Source organism: Anoplophora glabripennis, unplaced genomic scaffold, assembly GCF_000390285.2.
Source record: "Anoplophora glabripennis isolate ALB-LARVAE unplaced genomic scaffold, Agla_2.0 scaffold1067, whole genome shotgun sequence".
Taxonomy (NCBI): Eukaryota; Metazoa; Arthropoda; class Insecta; order Coleoptera; family Cerambycidae; genus Anoplophora; species Anoplophora glabripennis.
This window is the reverse complement of record NW_019417149.1, coordinates 59,165-75,788: the sequence shown is the minus strand read 5'-3', so window position 1 is coordinate 75,788 and position 16,624 is coordinate 59,165. Positions and strand designations below refer to the sequence as shown.

Sequence of the window (16,624 nt, the reverse complement as noted above, 5' to 3'; positions counted from 1 at the left end):
TGTTGCCGCCCGCTTTAAAAAATACGACCATTGTACAAGTTTTGACCGCTAAAAGGGAGAGGTAACCAGAGAAAACTATAACCCAGTATATCGATTTGACTAAAGCTTTAAGAAATAATATGCAATAATGGTCCAAATAAATGTACCAAATTTTAACGCGATCGGTAAAAGGGTTATGAAGTTATTAATTAAATTAGTTTTATTTTTGACAACTTTGAAGGCTTGTAACTCAAAAACCAAAAATTTTTTATTTAACTTTTTTTTCGTAGATCGTCTTTATTTATGGTCGTGAATGTGCAGTCAAACGTTGTCGGTGAAATTTGCGGACACCCTGTATAATATCTGCTCTTCCACCTGCACCGGAATTTGTTGTAATTCCTCTTCAGGACGAGGTATAACACTGCCAGTATGTAAAACATACTGAGACACCACAACAAATGATCTGGATCTCGGATACATAATTCATGCACGCATTTTACCTCACCATACATAACAAGTGGTGATAATCATGTATGGTAAATTGGTAAACATAATATAGTATAGTATATTACGTAATAAGTGTTGTAAAAAGCATTTTACGCACGAGTGGAAAAGTTACGCACGAAGCCGCGTAGCGGCGAGTGCGTAATTCTATGAGTGCGTAATTGCATTACACCACGTATTACGTACTATACTTTACCTACGACCACAACTTTAAATACTCAAAAACACATCGTCTGCGATCAATGCAAGATTCCTATTACGTCGTACGGTAAAAATATCGCACAGCTTGGTAAAAAAATCGTACAGTTTTCCTAACAACCGCCTAGCAACGGTCAATACAAACAGTATTGTATTGACCGTTGCTAGGCGGTCGCTAGGAAAACTGTGCGATTTTTTTACCGTACGTAATAGGAATCTTACATTAATCGCAGACGGTGTGTTTTTAAGTATTTACAGTAGTGGTCGTAGGTAAAAACTATTACGTAAATAATTATTCAGCAATGGCAATGGGTCAGAGAATTAAACAATCACAACTCAAAACGGATTACGACAATTTCAAATTTCAATAATTTCCGATCGATAATGTGATAATTTGTGGAATAAGCTCATCACAGAAGATAAACATGAGCATTTAGTAGTAGTAGTAGTAGTTCTGTTAGTAACACATTGCAACATTAATAGCGTCTGTAATCTCAAAGAAAATAGTAGCAATTTCTCACAAGACAACCTGCACAACGTGTTATATTTATGGAGCAAATTGGTACACATTGGAAAAACAGGGAGACACGTTATTACGGGGTTAAAAGAACACAAGTGTCATTTGAATAACAACATAGATAAATCGGATTCGAGAGACTTAATAGGTCTAAAATCTAAATAATATTAGTTAAGAGGAAAATGATTTGGGCCAATACCCTATAGAGAAGGAATATAAATTCAAAAAAGCAGACATATTTTCATAATTTAGATTTTGGAATTCCAAAATATTTTCTTAAAAACTGTTGAATGGATTTTTTTATTTAGAAAATGCTCCTAGACCTCCTAGACTAACTTGACCTTGCCAAAATCAGTTTTAAAATCTGTTTTGTGGTAAATTGAAAGAACAAGAAGATAGTTGTTTTTAAATTGTACATTGTTGCTGGGTCATCCGGCATATTTTACAATTACGAGCATAAATTATACAGGGTGATTCACAAACGGTGACCAAAAATGAAACCGCATATTCTTTGGTGAATTTTAAGGTGTCTTTCCTATAAAATTTTTATCTAGGACGCTTCGATAAAAAGATACAGTGTTAAACTTAAAACAATATTTTTAATTTTTTTAAATAATTTAAAAACTAGTAAGTGAAATAATTTGAAATTGGGCACATGTATTTATGTAAACATTGTCCAAAATCTGAGGCCTTTTTCTAAAATTTAGATGCTCCATTGGCGGAGATACAGGTTATTTTTCTAAATAAAATAGTACGCCACTACCTTACGGTAACAGTTATGATATTTTCGGATTCATCTTTCAATTGTCTATGACTACTCTTTCATGTTTTTCGAAAAAAGCTTGATTTTCGAGTAAAACTTAAAAAACTAACTGAAAGCAGTTTTACTTAAATGACATGACAAACATTCTGTAATTTATGACTAATGTTATTGACTTTATTTGAGTAAATGCTCAAAAATACCTCCATTTTCACGAACATCTTTTTTAGTAACGAAAATGTAATTTGTTCGAAATTTATTGTTGCTTGAATCTGATGAAAAGCATTATTTATTCTTCCTTCTAACTGTTCAGAATGTCAAAGTTGCTATCGCAGCCTACTAAGTAATTTTAATCCGCATTTTATTAGAATATCGAAGTGTTATTTCAGTTCGTTTTTTAAGTTTTACTCGAAAATCAGGCTTTTTTCGAAAAACGTAAGAGAGTAGTAATTTGTAGAAAATTGAAAAATGAATCCGAAAATATGATTGTTGCCGTAAATCAATGCCGTACTATTTTATTTTTTGGACAGATTTTGGACAATGTTTACATAAATACATGTGCCCAATTTAAAATTATATCACTTATTAGTTTTTAAATTATTTAAAAAAATTAAGAATATATTTTTTTTAAGTTTAACACTATCTTTTTAAAGAAGCGTCCTAGATAAAAACTTTATACGAAAGACTCCCCTTAAAATTCACTAAAGAATAGGAGGTTTCATTTTTGGCCCCCGTTTGTGAATCACCCTGTATGAAGATAAAAAAATTATTTCTTAAACTCACGAAATTTCCAGTATATGACTATCCACATTAACATTTGCTAATACTACTATTCTACATGACATCAACATGACACCAACGCAGCTTTCGAATGTTATATAACTACAATATTGTGGCTCTTTATTTAATAAATTAAATTATTATGAATATAGTGCCATATGACGTGAAAGAAGGCTACGAGTACTGGTACTAGAGTACCAGTCTTTAGAGTATAAAAAAGTATATGCAGTCGCAGCATCGAGGCGACATAATTTTATGTTGTGTCAATGTCGTGTAGTGTCGTGAAAATACTGGTTCAACTAACATGCAAATTGCATTACAATATTTCCGAGTCCAATGCATTTATGTCTATCTTACGCAACAGGCATAATAAAAATTTATTTTAGGGTTGTTTGGCGACAATAACTTAATTTATGAGATTCTTTGTTCATTCTTTTAAATAAATAGCGTTATATGTAAAGCTGACGCTAAAAAATTATGATTTGTAGATCGTCAGAATTCAGGTGGACATTGCGATGGACGGCCTCAAATTTGATATTTTAGACTTTTATCGATGTTATATATTACATTTATTACTGTTTTCTAGTAGTTTAAACACAAACTGCCTCTTTTTTGGAATGTGATGATATTGCGAAATATTGCCCCTATCAGCTTTGTATTATATCGTCCATTAAAATTATTTTTACAAGTAGTGACATAGGTCCTGTTTTTATAGCACTTGTGAAATGGCAGGTCACTCTTTGCCAGTTTGGCTGTTCTAAAGGTCTAGGCATTGAGTGAGTAGCAGTGGCCATTCACAGATGTGGCACTTTATTATATCTCATTCATACTTAAGTTCGAAACCAGTATATGTCGGGCGATTCTGCTGACGAATGGCCTCGTTGTTTACTAGATATTGTTGGTGCAATTCAAGGCTGGTCGGGGCATTAATCCGCAGAGTAGTTGTTTCACGTAATATGTTCAATATTGCTAACTCCTAGGAAAATCCGACCAGCGAATCTGAATTGTTTTTAGTTAAAAGCTGCCGATCCGTAAATTTAATAGAACCGGCTATTAGAACCTAGTCGTTGACATGGTAAGAATATACCTAATATCTCTATTAATGGTTGTGGGTTGACAAATAAAATTTATAAGAGTACTACCTATCTACCAAATATTTATCTATTAGCATACTTCAGTATTCACAAGATATATGTAATATATTTAAAATTAGATTTTATTAACTTAGTGGGTGGAAACAACGCAATTTTTATGACCATTTGGTGTCACATATACAACAATTTCTTTATTTACAAATTATAAAACAGGAGAATTCTATTATTCCTTATAGTTTATGGCGGCATTTAGTGTCATTAATATCACTGCAAGAAGCATTACAATATCCGTAAGGTGTTTGTTACCCATGCTTTATTTTTATACATGTGTAGGCAATTGATTATCAATTTTAAAATCAAATGAGTTCCTACGCTATTTACGTTTATGGTAGTGTAAATAAGTTATTACTTCTGCGGAAACTTAAGTAAGCAATAAATCCTAAATATAAATTTTTGTTGTATCTATAGAAGATGTTTGAGATTATTGGTTTAAACCTAAAACTTGAATTAAACTAGTGGGAATAGGAGAAAGGTTCATAATTGATATTATACCATACTACCCAAAAGTTTGGAATACAATTTATAAAACTTTTATTATACAGTGTGTCGCGTTTTTCAGGTTAACACCTGAAAATGTGAGAAGGTTGTGGACGTTCCGCAAGCCATTTATTTTACAAATAGCACCCTGAAGGGATGTGACAAAAGCCTGGCCTACTATGATTTTTTAAAAGGGTCGTTTTTTCAGAAAATGGTATTAGGCATTTTTTTATCAAAAAGATAATATTACTAGGCTATTCAACACTCATCAAAATATCCATATGGGCTGCTAAACTTCGAAAAATCAGACAATTAAAAATTATAATAAGCAGATCAAAGATTGTTATGAAATTGAAAACAAGTACCAATCGGGCAACGAAAAAGTACAGACACTAGAAATTTAACATTGTTAATTGCGTCCACAGTACAAATAATGTACAAAAAAATGTAATGAATTATAAATACCTACTAAGTTGTTAAACAAAAAATTGCAAACCGTTAATCTAAATTAAGTTTTAGTTTTCTCCACCAAAAACCTCCTTCCAGTCGAACACATGTTTCCAATCGTCTTCTTAAATTTGAAAATACTTTACACAATACACTTTAATACTGTTGTGGAGTAATCTCTGCACAAGCTTGTCTTAAGCGATTCATGAGATCATCCAAATTCCTTGGTCTGCTTTTATAAACTTTTTGTTTAATAAAACTCCAAAAGTAAAAGTCCATAGGGGACAAATCAGGGGATCTTGGTGGCCATTGTACTACTGGATTCCATTCCGAAACTGGTGAATGGTGATTAAGCCAATTAATGACTGCAACAGTGTTGTGGATTGGAGTTTCATCCAACTGTAAATAAATACTTATCCTGTATAATGCCCCATAATTCATTATTCATAAACTGAAGAAATACTTAACAATTTAAGTTATTATAAAAAAGAAGGGATCTCTTATCCTATGCTTTAAAATTCCGCAAAACATATTAACTGTGAATTCTGCCTCTTTGCTGCAATTACAAAATTAAGATTATTTTCATTTCAAAATCTGATATTTTGAGAAGATACGGTTCCGTTTGCAGTAAAGGTAGCTTCATAAGTAAAAATAATATTTCCCAGTAAATTATCATCATTTAAATAATTTCCCTGTACCCACAAACAAAAGTTCATTCGCTTTCCTCATCACCCTATTCCAATGTCTGAAGAAACTTGGGCTTAAACGATTTTATATTATGTTTTTTAGAGAACAATGAAATTTGTTTTTTGAACAGTTTAACACCAAATTGGCCTTTCGGAGATTACTTTTTGGGTTATTATAAAAATATTGTAATTGTTGTTGGTGATTTATTGGAACAACAGTTATTTTGTGTTTTTTGGATACTGTACCCACAATTAGCAAATAAGTTTAACAATCAAATACATACTACATAATATTAATTACTAAGTTTCTTACCAGTTTCTTCAAACAACTTGTTGGTCCTGCGAACAGTAACGTAAGATATAGTTTTATTCTGGTGCTGCTCATTAAAGATTTCTTCAACTTCTCTAAAACATTTCCATAGTTTCCACCCCTCATTTTAGCAATCTCTATTTGTTCTTGTAAAGATAAATATTCTGCCATAACTGCAAGAGATTCTTACTTCATAACTAGTTTATCAATTAGTTTAAACATAAAAAATATCAACAATAAAGTTTTCATTTTTCATTATAGCCTACCTGTATTATTGTTTAAAACATTGTTTAAAATTATTTCATTCATTCACGTAAGTTTGTCTTTCAATTATAGAAGAATATTTATCTTACAAAATAAAAGTTATGTAAAGTATTTTTAAATTTAAGACGATTGGAAAAATGTGTTCGACTGGATGGAGGTTTGGTGTAGAAAACTAAAATTTTATTTAAATTGTTTAGCAATTTTTTGTTTAACAACTTAGTATTTATAATTCATCACCTACATCTGTGGTCGCAATTAATTTATAGTGTCTGTATTTTTTCTTTGTGCGATTGGTACTTGTTTTCACTTTCATAGCAATCTTTGACCTGCTTATAACAATTTTTAGTTGTCTGATATTTCGAAGTTTGGCACCCCATAAAAAAACACTCAATATACACTCGATCAAATTTGGTATATGGGTATTTTGATGGGTGTTGAATAGCCTGGTAATATTATCTTTTTGATAAACGGTATATACTGTATATTTAAACACCGGAACAGGTCGATTTCGCTTTTTTGTTTCGCACTTTTTAATGTGATACGCGCACAGGGGGTGCGATCGCATTCCATATATAACAATTTTTTTAAAGACGAATTCTCTGATGTTTGAGTTTCCTTGAAATATCAGTTTTTGAAAAATTGCACTTCAAAACCTTTTGATTGAATTTTGATTTCATATACTTGACGGAATTATTCGCCTGCAAAATTGCAGATTTTATAAGTATTTTGCTTCAATGTATTTCATAGTACGAACTCATATAACTTTGTATAACAAAACAAACCTGATGCGTCTAAGTGAAAAACATATACCTATGTAGTTTCATTTGAGAGTAGTATCTATAACGTTGCGTTCAGTACTAAACATTGTTCTGAAGCTATAAATATCGTTTTTATAAGACAAAACAATACATAAATAAATCCCACAGGAAGTGGTGCGACTTATTTTTAGTGGAGTTTAAATTTTCTAAGCTTTTATTGGTAATTCTGTTACAACAGAAAACAAAATTCCTATTACCTTAGAATATGATATTGTCATCCTTGCAAATGTTCAATTTCGAGCCTATTTTGTGTAATAGTACTTACAATTAGAGTTCTATTTACATTTGCATATCTTTATTTAAATATAACTAAAAATTTTGTGTTAATTAGTTAATTTATTGGCTGTGTTTTTTTAAGAATATATGGTAGGTAGTAGGGTTTCTGATTTCTCGGCCTACTTTTTTTCTCGGGGCTCGAGAATTCTCGACTAGGAATTCCCGGGAATTCTCGAATTCTCGAGAAACTTCTAAAACTTAAAGTCATAATTTTGGTATTGCAATGCGAAATATAAACATGCTATTATACTTAACAATCATCATTAACATTTATTATTTATTCAGTATTTTTATTAATTACTTATGTTTCTACTTCTACTAACAAAACTAAATTAAACTTTGAGTATCTTCTTCTTAAAAACCTTTAACTTGTTTTTTTATTAAACACTTTCATTATACTTATGTTTATTTCAATGTTTTTGAATCGTAGCTTTCTTCCAATAGTTATTAATAACAATTATTCATGCAGTCTTTTAATTAAACAAATAGTAAATAAGGAATTTAACCGAAGTAATCTTAAAAAAAACAAGCTTTAATTTAAAGATACAGAAGCGTTTTTCCTATTAATTTATCACTTATAATCACAATCCTTTAATTAACAAAACAAAAATAAAATAATCAACTAAAGGACAGGAACTAAATATTTTTAGAATCAACATCAACATTAGGCTTATAATAAAATTTCTACACAGAGTTATAACTAGGTACATTAAAAAAATAAGAATAATCAAAGTAATCTAAAGTCTTAAAAACTTAAAATAAATAAATCATGAGCTAGTCGAGAAACCACTTTAACCGCTCAGTTATTTATCGAGAAACGAATTGAACTCATGAACGAAACGAACTCCAGTCGAGAACTTAAGACGGGCGTGATTTTTAAATTTCTCGATTTCTCGACACTTTTTTCTCGTCTCAAGTAAGGCCAGATTTCCCGGGAATTCTCGCTTCGAGAAGTCTCGACCAGAAACTCTAGTAGGTAGCGAAAATTAGTTCAGTATTGTTAAAAATACTAAAGCTTGTTCCATTAACTTTTAAAAATACATCGTACTTATTGTCATTCCTGTTTAATTTTTAAAGAAAGTCATTGATTCCGTAGTTATACAGTTCGTACTGAAACTTGAGTACAGTACAAATGTAATTGCGTATATTTTTTATAAAAAAAAATAATGTGAATCAATCAAAATCATATAATTCCAAATGCTTTATTAATGAAATAATTAAAGATACTTTGAAGATGTTACAAAGTTGTGACAAGCTTAAAAAATTAGGAACTTTTTGGTATAATCACAATGACATGCATTATGTCAGTATACAGGGTGTCCGCAAATTTGCACTGACAAAGTTTGACTGCATATTCACGACAATAAATAAATACGATCTACGAAAAAAAGTTAAATAAAAAATTTTGGTTTTTGAGTTTAAAAGTTTGAGTCAAAAATAAATCTAATTTAATTAACAACTTCATAACCCTTTTACCGATCACGTTAAAGTTTGGGACATTTATTTGGGCTATTATGGCATATATATATTTCTTAAATTTTTAGTCAAATCGATATACTGGGTGATAGTTTTCTCCAGTTATCTCTCCCTTTTAGCGGTCAAAAATTTTACAGTGGTCGTAATATTTTTAAAACGGGAAGCAACATTGAAACGGTCGTTTTATTTAAAAAAAAAATGTCTAAGGAAAATCGCCTACAGAAAGCTATTCTTGAGAAAAATTGCATTATTTGCAGGTCTGTACGTTTCGGTTTGCGTAGCAGTCTCACGGATTTAAAACTTTGAGTTCAGTAGGCCATGAAAACAAGATGTTGATTTGTTGATGGCTGTAGCTATCCGATAATGTCATTACTGTTGTGTTTCTTTAGGATTATCATCACTCCACACATGCAAATTATAGTTTGTGTGATGTTATCCACGGTTTCCCCAGCCACGGTTTATGACGTGCGGGAAATCATCTTTGGGATGGAGGAGCTCAGATCACCGAATTGCGGGCGGAAATTTATACTACATTTTCACATGTTTGTCGCACCTCACTTATAAAAAAATAAAAATAGAAGGAATAGGGGAACCTATAAGCAACTCAGCACCTCCCTCGTTTTTCTTTGGTTGCCCTCTAGGGGGTTGTAAAAGATTATTATTTAAATATCTAGAACAGAATTTTCAACTTTACGCCGGAAACAAATTTTTTTATCCCATCTAAACCTTCGTGTTCACAAAAATTTCGAAATACGTCGACTAGGGGGATCTATAAGCAACTCGGAACCACCCTCGTTTTTCTTTGGTTGCCCGTCTAGGGGGTTGCAAAATATTATTATTTAAATATCTAGAGCAGAATTTTCAACTTTATACCGGAAACAAATTTTTTACCCCATCTAAACCTTCGTGTTCACAAAAATTTCGAAATACGTCGACTAGAGGGATCTATAAGCAACTCGGAACCACCCTCGTTTTTCTTTGGTTGCCCGTCTAGGGGGTTGCAAAATATTATTATTTAAATATCTAGAGCAGAATTTTCAACTTTATACCGGAAACAAATTTTTTACCCCATCTAAACCTTCGTGTTCACAAAAATTTCTGAATACATCAGCAAGAGGGACCCACAAGCAACTCAGAACCACCCTCGTGTTTCTTTGGTTGCCCGTGTAGGGGGTTGCAAAATATTATTCAAATATCTACAGCAGAATTTTCAACTTTACGCCGGAAAAAAATTTTTTACCCCATCTATACCTTTGTGTTCACAAAAATTTCGATATACGTAGTCTAGAGGGACCTATAAGCAACTCAGAACCACCCTCGTTTCTTTTGGTTGCCCGTCTAGGGGGTTGCAAAATATTATTATTTAAATATCTACAGCTGAATTTTCAACGTTACGCCGGAAAAAAATTTTTTACCCCATCTAAACCTTCGTGTACACAAAAATTTCGAAATACGTCGTCTAGAGGGACCTATAGGCAACTCAGAACTACCCTCGTTTTTCTTTGGTTGCCCGTCTAGGGGGTTGTAAAATATTATTATTTAAATATCTAGAGCAGAATTTTCAACTTTATACCGGAAACAAATTTTTTTACCCCATCTAAACCTTTGTGTGCACAAAAATCTCGAAATACGTTGGCTATAGGGACCTATAAGCAACTCAGCACCACCCTCGTTTTTCTTTGGTTGCCCGTCTAGGGAGTTGTAAAATAACATTATTTAAATATTTAGGCAGAATTTTAAACTTTATGTTGGAAAAAGCCATTTAAACTCGTTTCGTTTTTTCCCGTATAAAGTTAAAAATTCTGCTCCAAATATTGAAATAATAATATGTATTTCACAACCCCCTAGACGGGCAACCAAAGAAAAACGAAGGTGGTTCTGAGTTCCTTATAGGTCCTTCTAGCCGATGTATTTCGAAATTTTTGTGAACACGAACGTTTAGATGGGGTAGAAAATATTTTTTCCAGCGAAAGTTGAAAATTCTGTTCTAGATATTTAAATAATATTATTTTACAACCCCCTAGACGGCAAGAAAAGAAAAACGAGGGTGGTTCTGAATTGTTTATAGGTCCCTCTAGCCGACGTATTTCGAAATTTTTGTGAACACGAAGGTTTAGATTTGGTAAAAAAAATTTTTCCGGCGTAAAGTTGAAAATTCTGCTAGATATTTAAATAATAATATTTTACAACCCTCTAGATGGGCAACCAAAGAAAAACGAGGGTGGTTCTGAGTTGCTTGTGGGTCCCTCTAGCCGACGCATTTCGGAATTTTTGTGAACACGAACATTTCGATAGGGTAAAATTTTTTTCCGGCATAAAGTTGAAAATTCTTCTCAACATGTTTAAATAATAATGTTTTACCAGCACTTAGACGGACAGACAATAATGGGGGTGGTGCTGAGTTGCTTATAGGTTCCCCTATTCTTTCTATTTTTATTGTTTTATAAGCGAGTTGCAACAAACATGAAAATGTAGTTTAAATTTCCGCCCGCAATTCGGTGATCTGAGCTCCTCCATCCCAAAGATGATTTCCCGCACGTCATAAACCGTGGCTGGGGAAACCGTGGATAACATCACACAAACTATAATTTGCATGTGTGGAGTGATGATAATCCTAAAGAAACACAACAGTAATGACATTATCGGATAGCTACAGCCATCAACATCTTGTTTTCATCGCCTACTGAACTCAAAGTTTTAAATCCGTGAAACCGAAACATACAGATTTACAAATAATGCAATTTCTCTCAAGAATGGCTTTCTGTAGGCGATTTTCTCAAACAATTTTTTTTAATAAAACGATCTTTTCCATGTTGCTGTCCGTTTTAAAAAAATACGACCACTGTAAAAGTTTTGACCGTTAAAAGGGAGAGATAACCGGAGAAAACTATCACCCAGTATATCGATTTGACTAAAGCTTTAAGAAATAGTACGCCATAATAGTTCAAATAAATGTCCCAAATTTTAACGCGATCGGTAAAAGGGTTACGAAGTTATTAATTAAATTAGTTTTATTTTTGACAACATTGAAGGCTTGTAACTCAAAAACCAAAAATTTTGTATTTAACTTTTTTTTCGTAAATCGTATTTATTCATCGTCGAGAACATGCAATCAAACGTTGTCGGTGAAATTTGCGGACACCCTGTATATACAGTGTAGGTTTTTCAGAATCAGAATCAGAATTCCAAAAATTTGCAGACATATTGATAAACATTCTTTAGTTTTAAGTAATTCTCGTCTTATTTTAGGTTATTGTGTATTTATTGCCAAGTTTTCTTTTATCAGAAATGCTCAACTCTCCTTTTAACTTCAACATAAATTCCATTTGATTGTTCTTACAATTTAGGGATATTCAGTATCAATAGTTTGACATCCTGTACTACGATAATACATATATAATTATTCTAGTATTTAATTATAAGTGTACATAGTTCAAAACGTTTAAAAATGTACTATATCTAAAAGGTAAAAAGAGTTTTTAAAGGAAGTTCAAATTCGGTTGAATTAATTGTATTAGTAATGAACACAACCATAATACCAATACCAAATGATTTGAATATTACATTTAAATATGTAATAATAAATTTAAATATATAAATATTATCTTTGGCTATGTACCCATCTTCATGAGACTAACTTATTAGTATTAGTTTCATTAAAATGTTAAATATAAATTATGCATATTTTAATAGTTACTTACCTTTTTCAGGTGTAAATGATGTATATGGTAAGCACTCTGTAAATAGCAGAAGGAACAAGACCAGTCATCATAACTCAGGTATGTTCCATTATGTATTTATAATATACAAGAATATAACAAAAAATGTAACAGTAAGTACTTTAATTCCAGCTAGGCCAAATTCATCTTGTCCGTAAATTTCAAATACGCAGTGTATTGCTCATATATTTAAATATGCAATATAAAACCTTCGTGAACTGCAGGGTCCTACCAGGAATTGCCACTGCCGATATCTCTTAAGAAAATTGTTTATTGGTACCATTGTGAATAATCATTTCTCGAAAATTTTTTTTTTACAAAATTAATAGTTTATAACAAATTAATAATCAATTATTGCAAAACGAGCCGTGCAGTTGCTATTATTTCCATGCGCTACCCCAGAATTAAAAAAAAAAACGTTAAAATTGGTCCACAATTACCGGAGATATCGTAAAATTTTCGGGCAGTCTCGATTTCCACTTTTGAACGTTTCTTTCTTATTTCCCTACTATATTCCAGGTGTAAAAATGTATTCGAGGACGTTTTTAAAGGGTTAAAAATTACTATAAAATGCATTTTTTCGATATCTTTAACCGTTATTATGAAGTTTAAGGGTTGATTGATTTATTACCGAAATTTCAAGTTTTAATGTTTATAAATAAACAAGTTATGAATTTAAAAAAACGATATCTCGGCTAAAAATGATCCTAGAACATTTTTTTTTTAAATTCGTGAAAAATTACCAGGATTACGAAGATCAAAGCGGCTTTAAAAAATATTCATTCTTCGCAAAGTTATTAACGAAAAGCCTTATAAACAAATTAGACTATTTGTTTATATGCCCTTTTGAGGAGGTTAGCCTATGAAATTACAATCTCCAATTGCATATCTTGAAAATATAAGTCAAGAGGAAACAAATGAGCCCTCATAAAGCCCTTTATTATAACGCTAACAACCGCGTTTTTGCAATTGAAAAAATGCTATTTCTAATAAACGAATGCAAAAACAAATAAATATTTTTTTACCAAATTTTCAGGGTTTCTTAAGGGTAACAAAATACAACTTATACTGCAATTTAGAGATGATTCTTTTCTTCTATTTATAGCAAATTCAAATTTCGCTGTTTTTTTGCAATTATTTAAACAAATTGTTAAGATTTTAATTTAGCAGGTCTCAAATGAAGCGTTTTTTGAAAACCTATAAGTATAAACAAAAGGAAAAATTCCTGTTGGAGAGCGCTTTTTAATACAGTTAAAAAACTCCGTTTTTGGTAATTTTTACATTATAATCATTGTTTAAATAATGATCTTGTTGTTTTAAACCGATACTTTTAGGGAAATATTATTTCTTTTTGCTTAAACTAATGATTAAACCAAGTTTCAATCTGAAACTAATTTTTTTACAAATTTTTTTCAATATACTGGGCTAAAGTTATTTTAATTGTTTTTGGAGTTTTTTTGGTCATGGCCAATTTGATAATAGGATAGGTCCTATACAAGGAAAACTGTCCTAAAAGTAGAAAATTGCAAATATCTCTAAAAGTAGTAACGGCAACCCTAACAATACTTATAAAGAACTTAGTTAGAACCACCTAGTATTAAATGTTTTAATTTGTTGATCTACTATAATTTAGTGTTACCTATGCCCTTTACATGTACCAAAAATCTGCTTGATATCATGCTCCCGAAAAGCGTTACTAGCATCTCTGCAGACTCTTGCACCTGTCAAATTTTTTCTTTCAAAATTAATATCTCAAAATCTGTAACTATTACGTATAGGGAATATTTAATAAAGTGATCTTCAAATTTCACGTAGAATCCGAAATTGCATTAACATATAGGGTGTCGCATTTAAAATAAGAAAGTTAATGTCGACTTCCGGTATAACCGGAAGTGTCAGAAAGTTCCAAATATGTTAGCTGTGTTGGCCCTACTGTCTTTGCTAGATTGCCAAATTTTCAGATTTAGCGGATCAGTACTTTCCGAGATATCGACAGTAGCGATTCCTGGTGGGACACCCTGCATATTTACCAGACCCAAGTAAAACTTTTGCAAGGAAGGTACCCACTACTAAGGTTTCCTATATTTGTTTTACTGAGAACAATTACACACTGTATATTTGTTACATAAATAGATGTTACAGACCTAAAATTTGTGATAATTTGTAATCATTTACCACTATAAATAATAAAAAGTGTCAATAAGGGAGAAGGCAGAATCAATTTCGGATATTTTCAGGTACAATCACAATTATGGACCTCAAGTACATAACTATTTTATGTGACGAATGGTAGATATAAATTTAGCTGCAACATTAAATGCAAAGGTCAAATGTGTTGAATAAAATATTAATAATTCAGCGAGTGCGAAATCATTCAAATCTGCCCGGCTGTAACAAGTGCAAGAGTATGGCTTCGTATGATATGCAGGGACATGTTACTGAAATCAAATGCAAATGAATACATTCCTGGAATATTTAGTGTATGAACTGTGATTAATTCAGCATGATGACAGACACCATCGGTGTCATTTTTTGTTTGTTTCACGCCATGATATAGCGGTTTAAACATTTAAAATGATACACCACTTACTTTTATAATGAGCGAAGGTTGAGAGGAATGACGAGAAAACACAGATACAAACGTAAATTTAATATAATAAAAAAAAATTGAAAAAAGGATTCGAATTTGAAATCAGCCCAATTAAGCATATGCTTCTTAAAAAATCATGCTGAATTTATCCCAAGTTAAAACAATTAAAACTTAAAGACTAAACAGGGGGAAGATCCTAAATGTGTAATTGTTAATTTAAAAATTGTCCCTGTGACATACCGCCATTAATTTACATTCTTTCGCGTTATCATAATTCAAAGACATTACACTGATAATGTTTAATCACAATGTGCAGTAGTGTAACTCCCTTAACAAAATTTTTGTTTTAATTTTTTTTGTGTTTTTATTCCCAATTATAGAAAGTGGAGAAAAACTACAGTACCAGCATTTTTAGTGGGCCAACGTACCTTGAACATTCCTATTTTAGTCCAGGATACTTTGATTTTTTTAATTCTCATAACCATTTGAAAATTTTTTTTCGAGGAAGTCTCCTAGACCATTTCCACTCGTTGGAAATTAATTTCAAAAGTCTATTTCTTGCGTAACTTCGACGTTTTTTTATTCTTTTCAAATTTCTCCAAACAGTAACACAACTAAAGTAGGTACTTCTCTTGATGCGTGAATTTTTTTAATAGTTTAGAGATCAATAAATTAGTGCACCGATGTCTTACATCTAAGAAGATATCTAGAAAGACTTTATGATATCCTAAAAATTGATATTTCCCATCCTTCCTTAAAGGACTATTTACATCTGCCTTATTCTGCAATTTATGAAAAATTTTTATATGAAAAGGTATACCTATTTATCTTTTTAAATTCTATAGGCCCTAAAACAATTTGAAACAATTTAAGACCGCCCTGTATATGTTTGTCATTTTATGTGAAGCTGTGGAATATAAAGAAAAACTGATGACACCGTAGTTTTCCGTTTAAATTCAATTGAAATTAAATTGAAAGCATTTTATTTTAATTCTGGGTAACTTTTTGGTAAAATGCAATCAAGTTAAATTTTTGTTATTGGCGCATCCGGTAAAATTTAAAAGTTATTTTGACAGTCTGCCGTGACAAAGTATTTGAAGCAAGTTGATCAAGTGATAAAACAAGTTCACGATTGTGTTCATGATGAAACTCGCGTCTTGCATTTCACTCCTGAGAATAAACAACCAATAGAGTATCATCATACCTATTTGCAATCCAAGCCAAAAAAAATTAATATTGACTTTACTGGCTACCGTTTGTCTCGTATAAGGAAGACATTCTTTTGGTAAACTTTGTAACTCTAGGCGATATTGTTAGGTTATTCGACGATTTTTTTTTCTGTATTTTATTCGAGTAAATGAAACATGTATACTCGAAGATGTTGCGTCATGTTTTCAAATGGGAGACTAGAGCACAAGGAGCACGAACTCATACGGGAAAATTGATAAAATTTGTAATAGTAGAAATAATTGTCTACTTACACTATTAATGGCTCCGAAAAGGACGAAGTTGACAAAATTACTTTTCAAACGAGTAAAATTACACTAATGTTTGTGTAAGTCTAGCGAAATTGTTCGAATTGCCCACCCTGTACCATTTGGCATTGTCCTAAGCGTGTGTAAACGCCGTCTACACTTCGTTCAAGCATTCCCGGGTCGATTTGATTTAT

The 16,624-nt window shown here is 31.6% G+C and overlaps 1 protein-coding gene across 1 annotated transcript in view; it reads left to right on the top strand.

Moving 5' to 3' along the window:
- LOC108914494 (extracellular matrix protein A-like) overlaps positions 1 to 16,624 on the top strand; it is an 86,807-nt gene that overhangs the window by 12,385 nt on the left and 57,798 nt on the right. The window contains exon 2 of the mRNA XM_018720314.1: positions 12,357 to 12,425. Coding sequence (XP_018575830.1) covers positions 12,357 to 12,425 — 69 coding nt within the window. The remainder of the gene's footprint in view (positions 1 to 12,356; positions 12,426 to 16,624) is intronic.